Source organism: Spea bombifrons, chromosome 2 (assembly GCF_027358695.1).
Source record: "Spea bombifrons isolate aSpeBom1 chromosome 2, aSpeBom1.2.pri, whole genome shotgun sequence".
Taxonomy (NCBI): domain Eukaryota; kingdom Metazoa; phylum Chordata; class Amphibia; order Anura; family Pelobatidae; genus Spea; species Spea bombifrons.
In genome coordinates this window covers 80,459,514-80,473,715 of record NC_071088.1, presented here as the reverse complement: position 1 = coordinate 80,473,715, position 14,202 = coordinate 80,459,514, and the positions used below count along the sequence as shown (strand labels likewise).

At 36.2% G+C, this 14,202-nt stretch overlaps 1 protein-coding gene across 1 annotated transcript in view; it reads left to right on the top strand.

Moving 5' to 3' along the window:
- Window positions 1-5,278: 5,278 nt before the first annotated feature.
- The window catches only part of LOC128473717 (dynein axonemal heavy chain 9-like), a 160,325-nt gene continuing 151,401 nt past the window's right edge, over window positions 5,279-14,202 (top strand). Inside the window, exons 1-14 of the mRNA XM_053455969.1 lie at window positions 5,279-5,376; window positions 5,725-5,897; window positions 6,591-6,781; window positions 7,201-7,323; window positions 7,693-7,911; window positions 8,358-8,506; window positions 8,795-8,903; window positions 10,268-10,389; window positions 10,598-10,789; window positions 11,285-11,516; window positions 12,261-12,380; window positions 12,744-12,911; window positions 13,055-13,158; window positions 13,996-14,074. Coding sequence (XP_053311944.1) covers window positions 5,279-5,376; window positions 5,725-5,897; window positions 6,591-6,781; window positions 7,201-7,323; window positions 7,693-7,911; window positions 8,358-8,506; window positions 8,795-8,903; window positions 10,268-10,389; window positions 10,598-10,789; window positions 11,285-11,516; window positions 12,261-12,380; window positions 12,744-12,911; window positions 13,055-13,158; window positions 13,996-14,074 — 2,079 coding nt within the window. The remainder of the gene's footprint in view (window positions 5,377-5,724; window positions 5,898-6,590; window positions 6,782-7,200; window positions 7,324-7,692; window positions 7,912-8,357; window positions 8,507-8,794; window positions 8,904-10,267; window positions 10,390-10,597; window positions 10,790-11,284; window positions 11,517-12,260; window positions 12,381-12,743; window positions 12,912-13,054; window positions 13,159-13,995; window positions 14,075-14,202) is intronic.

Below are 14,202 nucleotides of genomic sequence, written 5' to 3'. Positions count from 1 at the left end.
ACAAAACAAGATAGGAGGCAGATCCTCCCTTCCGACAATCTCACTATCCACAATTGCTTTCAGAAAGGATAAGTGTACCTGGTCTGGCCATCAAGTCTGGTATCTGATTTTCCAGAGGCTAATCAAAGGCCTAAAGGTTCCCCTAGGCTTCACCATGGAATGCTTCCTGGGTCCACGGGATCTTCTCCCTTCTCTCCCTTGGTCCATGTGGATTGCAGGCCAAACTAGGGCACTGAGAGTCTCTCCATCTCAGCCCTAAACCTCATCAACTCTTGCTTCAGACCTCATACTCACAGGCTGTATCTGGTTATTGTGCAAATTCACTACCTGGGCATATCTCTCTGGTGATTAAAATTGTACGCTACAGTCCTAGGCTTTTTAGCCCAGAAGTTTGATTCAGGTCTGGCTCCATCCATGTTGAGGACTTCTATCTCTTTATGCCCTAAAGGGCTAGAGTCAGGAATTTCATTGCATCATATTTTGAGAGGACTGCTAACCTCTGTCAGGAACCAGGTCAGCTCTTTATTACCTCTCGCCCCTTACCAGTCTGCTAAAACCAACACTGTAAGGGGCTGGTAACTCATGCCATGCTGGTTACTCAGCTTGTATCTATACATATTCTGCTTCCTTATAATGAGGGTGTCCAGGTGATCCTCAGCTTAAACCTTCATAAAACATTACTGAAGACCTTCCAATCTGGAAGTTTCTGATTTCAGAGGGTTGTAGCTTATTTCTTAACCCTACCCATTCATGTTCCTTAAATAAATTTGATTTGATGCATCAGCCTTTGTCCACAGCAATTTATTATTTATTATCATTTCTTTTCATCAGTTTATAATATATCCTCTTTGTTCTGGGTAAAATTTAGGATTGCTACCAGTCCTTCCAGGCTTCCAAAAATTCTGGAAGAAGCAGGTGTGTGCACATACTAGGCGTGAGCCATGCCACATGACTGTTACCCCTTCAGCCCATCAGGTTAGTACATTCTCACAAGCTCTTTGTATACCAGTTAGCTCTTACAACCCCCAGAAGACTGATACTCAGATATAGAACTTGAATGTTCTTGAAGATAACTATTAAGTTATAGGGTTTTTATTTGAAATGCAACTACAATTATTTAACGTTAACATTAGCATGTGCAAGTGTAAATACAAAATAAAGGATGTTCTAAGCAAGGACAGACAGTTATTTCATGCAGAGGTTGGAATCAACATGAATGTTCACTATATCAATGGCATTATTAATTTTATTGGACTCCAATCCAACTACGTCAATTCTATTTTGTTAAATATAGGAGATAAAAAATAAAATATAATAAGATATACCAGTATATAGACATACAGTACTTATAAACCCGTATAGATTTCTGATGTATTACTATTATTACCTTTTATTTATGGTGTCAGTTGATTTATCAACACTTCACAACATGAATTAAACATAATAATAACCCAAATGGTGCAATCACCATAGCAACTGATGGAAGCAATGTTCCTGTCTATTACAATCTTTAGTGATACCTACAGTACCATCAATGAGTAAAATGTATAATATACATTTCATTAATATATATATATAATATATATTATTTGCAGGATAATAGATCACAGACTACTATACAATTGCATACAACAAGTGGGGAAAACTCTGATCATGGTGGAGAAATGTATTATTAATATTATTATTATTATTTTCTTTTCACACATACTAATAAATTAGTAAATTAGTAATAAATTAGTAAAAAAAATATATGTTTAATAGAATTTATGGAAGGTTCCAAAGACAACTAGAACAGCAGAACAGTGCATTACTATACATTGGATTTATTGTATTTATTTATGGAAATGCAGGTGCTGATTATGTATAACCCACACAGTATATTATGTACTTTGTATAACCCACACAGTATATTATTTATTTTGTATAACCCACATAGTATATTATTTATTTTGTATAACCCACATAGTATATTATTTATTTTGTATAACCCACATAGTATATTATTTATTTTGTCTATTGCCTCATAATATTACATTGATCAGTATTGCAACTTGCAACAGCATTCATTGCTATTAAGTGTAATTGCTTCATCACCATATGTGAAGACAATAAAGTCAATAGATGAAACAAATGAATTCTGATCCCTATCTCCTGATCTGTTCTTTAACAGTAAAGGGTTTCTCAGTGATCAGCCCTGTCCCACCAGCCCTGCCCCTGTCCTCCTCCACCTCCACCTCCAGGCGTTGGTAGCCACATGCAGGTGCCAAGCAACCAGCAGACACAACACTACTACTGTTCATGTCAAGAAGCAGATCTGCCTCCCTGCTTGCCACAAGGAGACTCCTGCAAACTCAGGTAAGCAAATACACTGATACAGGCATCTTAAACAGTTAAGTAACTGAGTCCATAATGGCATGTTGGCAAGTAAAGGTTAAAGTTCTGTCCTCAGAAGGAGTTGTATCTCATAGCATTATCAGCATCAAGAGTTTACAGCACAGAAGCTCTTTTTAGCATACACTCTTGCTTCCTTTTGGCATAGTTTAGATTTTTTTTAACTTGTTATCTCTAAAGCACAGTCATCCATGCTTAATATATTTCGTACATTTTCTTTTGCAATACGAAAGGTGTGCATTGTACCAAATATGTGTTTTTAGTTGATCATTAATAATTATTTCCAAAATAAGTTTGAAAGTGTGCAAAGGAATTTGTGATACTTTTATAAATCTGTTTTAGAATTAATTAAAAAAAAATAATAGATATCATTTTCATGTTATGAGGGTTCTGTAGTGAAATAATAAATAAATAATACATAAAAAATATGGTATAATGTGCATGTTACATTTAAAACTAAATTTAAACTTGAAATTTGCACAACCTTTTGTGCATTATAGGCAAGGCACAATGTATGTTTTCTGTTATACCTTATATGAGCTTATATGTTGGTTTGAACCTTTAACTTTAAACTGATCTTTTTTATTTGCTGTTACATTGTATCATTTATTGTTTTTCTTATTTATACGGTGTTATGAGTGCTGGGTTGAACTATTGGTTTTAGGTTTACAATCATGTGCTTATGTAGCTGTACTAAAATGCACATTGTACAGTGGAGTTATGGAACATTAAACATTAATACAATTTTTGGGAAAAGTTGTGAATGAATGAATATGTCTAGTATTGCCAGTTGATTAATGTATAACTAAAACTATAAATAATGAAGTTATAAATAAAAAATACAGTAGGACAGTATTAAAAAACATAGTGAATATACACACCGTCGCCATAACCAATCACTTGCAAACAGCCCCAAGGTTAAATTGAGAAATAGGAACACTCACTATACCGTTTATCAGTAAAGGAATACTTGATTTGCATTTAGTGATACTATCTGCTCAGGTACTAAAAGCAAACATGAAATTAATGTTTTATTGGCTATGTGGAATAAACTACAGATTATTAGTTATCCAAATTATCCAGAATAAACTACAGATTATTAGTTATCCAAAATTTAACAAAGCCAATGCAGTTAAATGAACTACTTAAAATACAATTTTTATACATGGCTGCTTTTTGTAAGGCACCCCATTAATGTATGTACTACTAATAAAACATGGCATTTAAGAAGCTCCATCAGATCCTTACTGATATATGGTATCCAGCTTGAACAGGACTGTCTTATGCATCAACTTCTTTCCCATAGCTCCATCCAGCAGAGTGTGAGAGAGGTGGAGGTTTGTGTAATTTGTGGGCTCCTTAGATTAAAATTGGTCAATGTATGAAGCTTTTTATGTGTTTTACTATGAGTTTCACATATCACAGCTATAATGTTTACAGCAACAAGGACTTTTAGAAGAATTTACAATATAACTTGATCTTTTCTGTACTTGTTTTATGCATTCTTTTCTATAAATGGGTTCTGCACAGTGTACATTGAGGGTTACACAGTGCCCCCTTGGTATTTTTCCTGTTTTGTTGCATTTTGTTGGAATTAAAATGGATTTGTTGGGGGGGTTGTATCATTTGGTTTCAACAACATGCCTACCACTTTGAAGATGCAATATATTTGTTATTGTGAAAAAACAAGAAATAAGAAAAAAAAGAGCCACCTTTTGCAGCAATTACAGCTGCAAGCTTGGCACATCTGACCACTGGAATTTTCGCCCATTCTTCAGGGCTAAATTGCTCCATCTCCTTTAAGTTGCATGGGTTCCGCTTGGATTGAGGTCTGGGCTTTGACATTTAAATTTGACATTTAAATGTTTCCTCAGGTCATTGTCCTGCTTAAAGGTGAACCTTCGTCCCAGTCTCAAATCTCTGGATGACTGAAATAGGTTTCCCTCAAGAATTTCTCTGTATTTAGCATCATCATTCCTCAAATCCTGGCAAGTTTCCCAGTCCCTGCTGATGTAAAACATCCCCACAGCATGATGCTGCCACCACCATGCTTCACTTTGGGATGGTGTTCTCAGAATGATGAGAGGTGTTGGGTTTGCTCCAAATTTAGTCTGATCTGGCCAGCCTTCATCTTCCTTCATTGTGGAGGCAAGGCAGATTCAGGCCCAGTCTGTACCAGTATGCAACCATGTATCAGCAAGTCTTGTGTATGCATTTTGCTTGACATTTTAGTTTATTTGTTCAGTTTTGTGCTTTAAGTGCTGGTGAAAATGGTGACCATATCCACATAAGACATTTTAATGTAGGCCCATGAAGGATTGTTTACAGGTACTGGAAACTAAGGTGAAAGAAAAAAGAAAGACACTAAACAATTAAAACTTAACTTTGAATCTGAATCCCCTAAGAATTTTGACAAAATATTGTAATTGAAGATTGAACCTGGATAGTTCAATGCTCACTACAGAGTTAAACTACAGACCAAATAGCTATAACAAAATAACCTCTCGGCTGCTACTGCTATCCATGGCTCGATATTCAAAACAGTATTAGGGCAGAGGCGGTCTTGATTTAGTAATTATAAAGGTCTGAGCTGAAAAATCACCCCTATGAACCCAATGCGTGGGAATAAAAAGTGCATATGTCAGGAGGGGAGCTAGAAAACATTGATGACATCAATGTCTAAGAGGCTATTATGTTGCAGGATAGTCTGCACATGCCTGGACCTACAATTCTCTCTTTTTCTATGACAAAATGTATTCTTATACATAATTTTTATTTGTATAGTGAACCTTTTTAAAGTCGCTAACATTTGTTTAACTTATTTCTTGAATCAGATACCACAACAGAATCTTCTTACACCTGCTTCCTATTAAACTGGAAACAAAGAATGGAGGAACTACTGCATTGGTTGGAAATTAGAATCTCATCATCCCTTAGGCCACGGTCAGATGATATTAAAACTTTACTACAGGATTATACTTATAGGTAAGTAGGACTTTACGGAATGCTCACATGTTCCTAAGTAAACCTTTTAGCGATAAATTAACTCGGACTTTTAAACTTTAGAGCCAGTTCATATAATTTGAGTAATTTTGCTAATGTGGATTTTGAGCTAGAGTACCTAATATTTAGATAAGGTTTTATAGCTTGAGTCCCCTTATTCTCATCCCAAAACCTATTGGACCATATAATTTATTAAAGCCAGCTCATGTCAAAGCATAGCTAATTACTGGTTAGGAGTACAAGGCTTGTTGAAAAGATGAGCCTTGCTTTTATTTTGCTGGTACCGTATTCTTAGAATGTCCCTTAACTTTTTTATATATTGTTTTTTAGGAACGATCTGTTAGAGTTCCTGAAGAATGAGGATGTCCATGCTTTGTATATCTACTTCAAGCATACCAAGACTTCGTTGGCAGCCTCGCTCTCTCCCCCTGATAGCCTTCAAAACAAATGCATATGTTTTATTAAACTGGGAACTGCATGCAAACTTTCACTGGAAAACATAGGTAAAAACAGAAAAAACAAAACATCAAGAGCAAAGGACTGATAACACTGACACAGACTTTTGAGGCCACTTTTTATGTAACGTTCAAAAAATATATATGTATATATGACCATATATGACCATATGTACACTAAAGACTCACCCATGTTGCAATAAACACAATGCTCACATCTATTGATCTCTGGCAGCAAATGTGTTTAATTAGACTTAATCCAAACCCGACTGCCTATCATCTCTACAAGATGTTGCCCTGTTGAACTTCTTACATGAGACTGGTGTGCATTGCTATGAGTTGAAAAATGCTGAGGCTTATAGATATCAAAGGTCGTTCCTAGACAAAATGGCACCCAGGCAAGAATACTGTTTTGGTGCCACCCATTATTTTATTTTAGATTTATTCTGTTATGTTTTTACACAATTGTTGTGTATTTAAACAGTTTCATTTATTAATGTATAGTTTGCTTCGTGTTGGCGTTTTATTTAAACATTATTGTGACTTTTATGGCTCTACAACTCCATGATACACTCAACCCAGCAAACATTCTGAGCTGTTAGAAAGGAGAGACGTGAAGGGAGGGAAGAGGCAGCTACCCAAGATGCCTATTGCTAAAACTAACCCTGGAGATCACTTATGTTTAGAATTGGTCTGTATCAATATATGTGCCGCCTGTAACCCTTATTTTTTTCTCCTCAGCTAACAATGTGATATCGGTGGATTGTGCCAAATTCCCCTTGACGTACATTAATATGGTTCTTCACCAAGTTTACTTGCCACTTCTGTGCAATGACAGCGTAATGGCTGGAGCACAGTTCAGTGCTGACAAAATTATTGACATTTTGCATAAGTTTACTGGGAATCTGGAGATAATTGCAGGTCATGCTGAGGTAAGACCAGTCCTCGAAGAACCGTAATCCACCATCCACCAATTAGTCTTGCTAGTTCTAGTTTAGCCATAGCCTTTGAATGAAAATTGCTTTCTCTATATAATTAAAAGATATTATTAATAATTATGATAATAATAATAATAATAATAATGGTATATTTCAAGGTATGGTCATCTAAATAATAATAAAAACAAATAATATTAATAATAATAATATTAATAATAATAATAATAAAAGAAGGGTATGATTCAAGGTATGGCTTATCTAGTTCCCAGAGCTAGATGTTAAATCTGATAATTTAAGAATGCAAAATACTATAGAAGGTACTGTATCATGTAAAAGTCAGTGTTACATGATGGTCTTTCAGTACTAGTTAAATACGTACTGTCAATATAAAAACATGCTGATTTTCTATTAAGGGTTCAATTGTGCTGCCGGTCCCTTCCCTGGAGTTGCTGAAAAACACATCATTAGTCAGTAAACACGGAGCTGTGATCCATATTTTGGAAACAACAATTATTGGCTGGATAAAGCAAATCAAGGTGAGATGCTAGCAGCTGTACATTGGTCTACCATTAATCATAGAAGAACATTCAATACATCTAAGGGAGGCGGGTGGCGATGGCAGCTAATGAAGATTGTAGGGGCAGAAAACACAGGAGTAGTTAATAACTCTTACATATGAATTGTTTAAGGCAAGTATGCAAAAACTGTGTGTAATGTAGCCTCAGAACTCTCCCTGTACATAGACACACACAAAACCCCCATATTCTGGTTCTGGGCTATAACCCACAAGATGATATATAAGAAGACAGAAATATCATTATCATACACAAATAAATAATTATAAATAAGATTACAATTTTTATATTGTTAAACCAATGGAAGTATTTCCCTTATTTCACACATAGGTTGTCCTGAAACATGACCCTCTCACAGAAATTAAAACCAAGGGTCAAAAACCTGGGATTTATGAAGAACAGGACATGTGGAAAATGCATATCCAGACTCTTCAGTCTATAACAGAGCAATTAAGTTCCGTTGAGGCTACAGATATTGTCTCTCTGTTGGAAGAAGCGAAAAGCACATATGGACATTCAATCAAAGCTGTCTCACAGGACGTGAAGAAGGTGAGTCTACAAGTTTTCATAGGGTCAAAACACTGACCTTTAATGGGGTCAGTAGCTATCCCAGGATTACTTACTGAATAAAAACATTAGATAACCCAGGGGTTCTACACAAATCTGGGAACCAACTAAAGAACATCTTGGCAAAAAGTACTTTAAAAACAGGACTAGATAGGCATTACATTTTTTTGTTTCTTTAAGATGTATTTGCTGTGTGCAAGGGTTTCATAAACTTAGATATTGGGGGAGTTAAGAAACTTTGGTGGCCAAATGTGCAGGGGGGATAGCAAAGTTTGGCCAAAGTGTACTATGACTGAGGAATTGTAGTACCGGTTATTGGCTGGCAAGTGTTGTTGATGCTGTGTCAGAATAGCTGACTTGCATTGCTTCTTTTGTAATCTTTTGTAACAATGTTTTTTTATGAAGCTACAAAAATCTTTCATTTACAGGCACTTTGCCAGGCTAAAGAAAACCTGAGTTTTTTGAAAACACTACTTCAGTGGTATGATAAAATGAAATTGGCTTCATCTGAGAAAGAAAAGCAAACATTGTTTCTCCCAATGTTACATAGTTTATTTCTGGTTTGGAAACATTCAAGGTAATATAATGATCTTATTGTATTCCTGTTTATTACTCAATTTGTGCATTATGGAATTTGACAATGATGTTAATAAACAAGAAGACTAGATATTGGACTGTTCTGTTGGTAACTATATTAATAACCCCATTAATTAGTGGGCATATATGCATAAACCATTTTCCGATACACGTTCTCTGACTGGGTGATAAATGAGCAGTGTTCAAGAAGAAAATTACATATGTTTACTATTTGTTCTTACATTATGTATATTACCAGTAAACTAATCGTATTATTTGTACTACACAGCTACTATCATCAAACCAAAGTATTCTTAAATCTTCTCAAACTAATGTCCAATGAGGTGGTACAGATTGCCGGACACCTAATAGGAAGAGATATCTTAGATGCTCCTCAGGTAAGACAGTTAATTTCTCTCCATAAGCAGAATTGTAGGCTGAAGTATCCCAAATGATTTCTTAAACCACAAAAAAATGAAAAAAAACAACCTTTTTGTAGGAGTTGGTCCTAGACATTTCATTAAATTGGATTTGCTGCTCTTCTCAGAAATGACATTTTACGTTTTTACACACTGGATATACAAATGTAAAAGTGTTTAATTATTAAAATAAGCAATACGATATATTTGCAATTCAACCTCACGTGAATACAAATGGGAAAAGCAACGTATTTTTCTTGCCATTGGCCCGACTGTCTCTACCTATTAACTTAGCTCTTCTCTGTTGTTAAGGTTGGTTCCGTGTAGCCTTTTTAATGGTGGGATTAGGACAAGAGAGAGAAGTTCAGGGCAGGACATTAATAAATGCTACTGGCTCTGCCACAGGTTGCTACAGATCACAGGTTCCGTAAGGCAAGATTTTATACCAGTTATATACCACTTATATGCAGAAACATTAGAATTTGACGACAGATACGAACAATTTGGCCCATCTAGTCTGCCTATTAAACCCCTGACCTTCTAGTTTTGGACCATGGTATCTTTTTCTAACATTTCTCCTTCCATGAAATAAACGTCTTTCCTGTACTTTGTTAAAACCTTTTAAACATTTAATCACGTCACAAACTAAAACCACAAGGAATAGATAGCTTTAACGGGGAACTTACACCAAACGTTTTATTGCCAGTATCAGATTAAAATATATTCTTAAACATATGCGCTGTTTTCTTTGTTAAAACACTCTCGTTTTTGCTTAATAAAATGTTTTCTATACAGTTGCATGTTAGCCATTTGGATGTATTCTTTGTTTTATACATTAGCCAAATCTACTAGACAAACAATAGAATGGCTCACCCAGCCAGACTTCATTAGCATTGCCATAAAGAATCAGCTCAGTGTGGTGGTGGGCAGGGAAAATCATCCATAATATGGCATGACTGATAACAATGGCAGCCTCCAGGTCTGCAAATAAAGGAAGTTTATTGGAAAAAAAATTACATCAAACCAGGTTTTTGTCAATGCAAACCTACTTTATTGTATACTAGACTGTATTTTTTGCTCAAGGAGGATATTTTTCTATGGGGCTTTCTCTTTGATGAATGAATTTAGTTATATTAAAACTTGCGACAATGGCAGCTCGCCTTTAAATCTCTGAGATTATCTCAGCCGCAATTCACGCTTTAGGGGAAAAAAACACACATTTATGATACATATCATTGTATCAGCTGGTTCATTTCCTTTTGTACAGACAACATTGCTCTGCACAGATATGTCTGTTTTTATGTTATCTGATGATAATATACTTGTTGTTTATCTTTTCACAGGCATACACTTTATTAAAGGAAGCATTAAAACTGTGCGCAACATTTCGTGGGACTTATCTGGATATAAAAGTGAAGGCTGATGAATATAACACAAAGAACATGGAGGAAAATGATGCACAAATGTATGATCCCATAGTACACATTTCCTTGGTTTGTTTTAGATTGTAGTATGCGCTTGTCTACAGAAAACACCAGGAACATTTTAGACAATTTAGCCTTATCATTAAAATTCTTTTAAAATGAGATTTTTTTTTGTTCTTAACCTTTTTTTTGGGTAACTGCAAATGAATTGTACGCAATTATTGATGTACTCATATTTTTGGGCCACAGATTTAAGAAATCAACAGGAACTGTGGGGAATCTACGCATGTACGAACCCCCACAACCAAAGTTTAACAGAAAAGACTGGTTTGCAACGAATCAAAGGAATCTTAAAGATGACTCCCAGGATCGATGGGTAGATTCGCCGTGGCCACTACATAATGCCACCTGCTTCCAGAATATTAACATGTTTATGGAAAGGTGAGAAACAACAACTGTTACTAAGCATTAGCTGAGTATCTGAATGTCGATGGATTGAGTACTAGTAGTCAACAGACTAACCGCTGGTAATTGATGGTGAATGTCTTCATTACACTTGTCACAAATGTATTGATTGTTCTTTAGCAGGTAAAGGCATTTTTTTAAACAGCGGACTTCTCCTTGTTCACAGTAAAGCCAGAAGTAGTAATTCTTTCAGGTAGATCTAGAGAGCACGGCACACAATGAATAACGGTTTGAGAATATCATGATGATCAATAAAAAAATGTAGCCAGAAGCTTTTTTTTCCCTTGTTTCTCCCTGTGTCTCCTTCGAAGTTTGTCAGAACCAGTCAGGGATAGAAGGGAGCTGTAAAGTAGCCAAATGCTGTTTATTTTTGGAAGAATTGTCTCGATATCAGGATTTGGAAGAAATATTAAGCTAGTTAAAAAGTGTGTATTTTGTTTATGATATAGTCTTTTCTGTTTTACCTTTAAGGTGCAATGATGTGCTTGACTTAGTGGAGACAATGAAGCATTTCCAAATTCTGAAGAACGTGGCGGCTATAGGGGGTGCCGGCTCCTCCAGTTTGGATGCCATGGTGCAAGAAATTTGGGACATGTATTGTGTCGCGAAAAAGACTTTTGTTAACCAAATAGCAGATATTTTGACAACTGACAAAAACAGTCCTTTTGAGAGGGTATTTTTTGACTTCAGAACTACTATAAAGGTAAAATAAATAAAAAAAGATAACTTTATTACATTTTTACATTATTTTTGCAACATTTGATTCTTGACTTCTGTAGTCCGGTCATCCAACGTGCTGCCCCCCACACATATCAACAAAGTTATTCTTTTTTAGCTTGGCATGCAACACCATTAGGTCAGCTGGCTAAACTTTGGTACATATAATAAAGGGCCAAACCCCAGTGAGCTTCTTCTGCAGGAAGAGATTGGTTGGCTCTGTATAATGCATAGTTTGATAAGTCTATTCCACATAGGCTGGCTCTGTCATTCTTACAGAATAAGCTTACTTGTGCTGACCCACAGCTTTCCTGCTAACTCCCTCTTTGGTGAATAAACCCTAATAACATATGGCATTTAGTTTTTTGACCCTGGACCGTAATGATCTAGAGTAGGACAGTCATGATTCATTTTGCTAATTCACATGTAATGCTGTTTTTGGAAATGTAGTTTTTTTTTTTTTACTGTTTTAGTAAACTTTTAACATTTTTCATTATTCACTATGGCAAGTAATTTGCAGTCATGTTAGTCTAAACAATATATATGCATTTCTTCTTTATAAGAAGGAAATCCTGTGGATTGTCACCATCTGTTCAGTTGTTACAGTTGTATTAAAATCCAAAGTGTAGTGAAGAATGCATTTAGAATTACCTACACAGCATGTAAAGTGGATTCCATTTCACTCAGTGCTGCTCAGCTTAGAAACGTTGTCAATATTACTTTATTGCAGAGTCTAGAACACCAGCTTGGGGGTGTTCTGAAAACCAGTTTTCATCAATGTCCTACCATTGCTTCACAGCTGAGGCTTTTAGAAGTGTTTGAAGGAATCAGCAGACGAGATGTTGTGAAGGTAAAATTAATTCCAACACTTATGCGCTTATTGAGCTAAATCCTCATGCAGTTGCATACAGGACACAGAAATATTAAGGTTGTACTATGCCCTACCCTTTGTGATCAAGCTCGACCTAAGCATATCTCACACTTTCTTAGGTGAGAGGTCTTTTTGTCCTGGTTATAAATGCTGATTTTTTTTTGAACTGATTAAAATTATGGCATTTTCACATAGATATTACTTTGGATTGGATTACTTGTGTTATACCTTTAAAGTTGAGTCACTGCCCTGGATAGCCATTATACTAAGCAGAGTCGACAGTTTATCCATCACTATTGTAATAGCAGTTGCAGATAATTTATTTTTCTCTTTTCTCCTCAGGATCATTTGAAGGACAAAGATCAGCATCTTGTTTCTATGTTTATTGAAGAACTCACTCAGGTGAATGACTTGTACCTGGCAATGGCCAACAATCCTCCATTGCATATTAACATGACACCCGCCATGAGCAAGCTGTTGTGGATTAAAGGACTTCATGCACGGATTTCTGTAAGTTGCTGCCTGTTTTTTATTTGTACGTTAGATAAGGATGAAATAGTACATTTTAATGTGGAAGTGAGCTGGTCTTGTTATGCATTATAAAGCTTTCTTCAGCTTACACACATTTTGGCATTTTCTATTACTTTGTTAAGGAGCCCATGGCAAAGCTGAAATTGGTATCACCACTTACCCTTGAAGGAGACTGTGGCTGGAAATTAAGACACTTGTACAAAGAGACAGAAGAAGAACTAGAGAGGTATATATGGTATATATGTGTATTGTAACAAACCCTGTAGCATGAGGGCCATACATGTTACATTTAGGGGTCCTAAGCACAGTCCTCTACGGCAATCAGAGTCGGGAACACCAGCTTGTAACAAAACAGTGCTTTTAACTGCTCAAACCCCAAAACCAAATCATAAAAAGAAATCCTAGCTCCCAATTGGAGCCCTCTCTACCTAAACTATGCTGGTCCAGACTGACCAGCCTAATCACCCACTACCTCAACCTCCCAGCCAGACCCAGCTACGCCAGGCTCTGGAAAACCTCCCCCAGACAGCGCACAAAAGGTCCAGGCTTGGTCCTCACTTGGCTCAGGGATGGTGTTCTTCTTCAGGGCCTCTCCTTGCCCTGGGAGTGCAGGGAACTTCCTCTTCCAACAACAGTCTCTCTGAGTATCAGGCTTATGGGGTTTTTAATGTCCAGCACATGTGCCTGATGCCGGCCTCATAGGAATCTCGGACCGGATCCTGTAGACTTCTTGCCTCCTGGAAAAGTCGGCATGGATTTTTCACAGATTGGGGGGAACGGAGCATTGGCCCACCCTGCTCTCCAATTCCCATGGCACATCAATGGCTAATTCCTGCTGTGGCTGGAATGAAATAAAAAATGACATTGTAGCCAATATGGAGTACCCTTGGATTGTTATTAATCATGCAACACAAATCTAACAACCTATTGTAAAAATATAATTGGATTGCTTATTATGCATATTATTATAATCAGTTGTTTGCAAAGCTTCACGATACTTCTCAATGACATTCAATAAGATAGAGCATACATATATTTTTATTCCTTGTTCTCCAAATACAAGGTTTAGAGACCGTCACATGAAATCTTGGCTCGCAGCTGTGGATATGGAACTCAGTGATGCTTTAAAAGTCCCTCTGTTTGTAAGTATTTTATTTTTTTTTAATTTGGGTTAACTAGACTAGAATAATAATACTGACTTAGGTTAATTTGTAATTTAAAAAAAGGAACAAAATTACTCAAAGATATGTATAAAACCAAAACGAGCCAC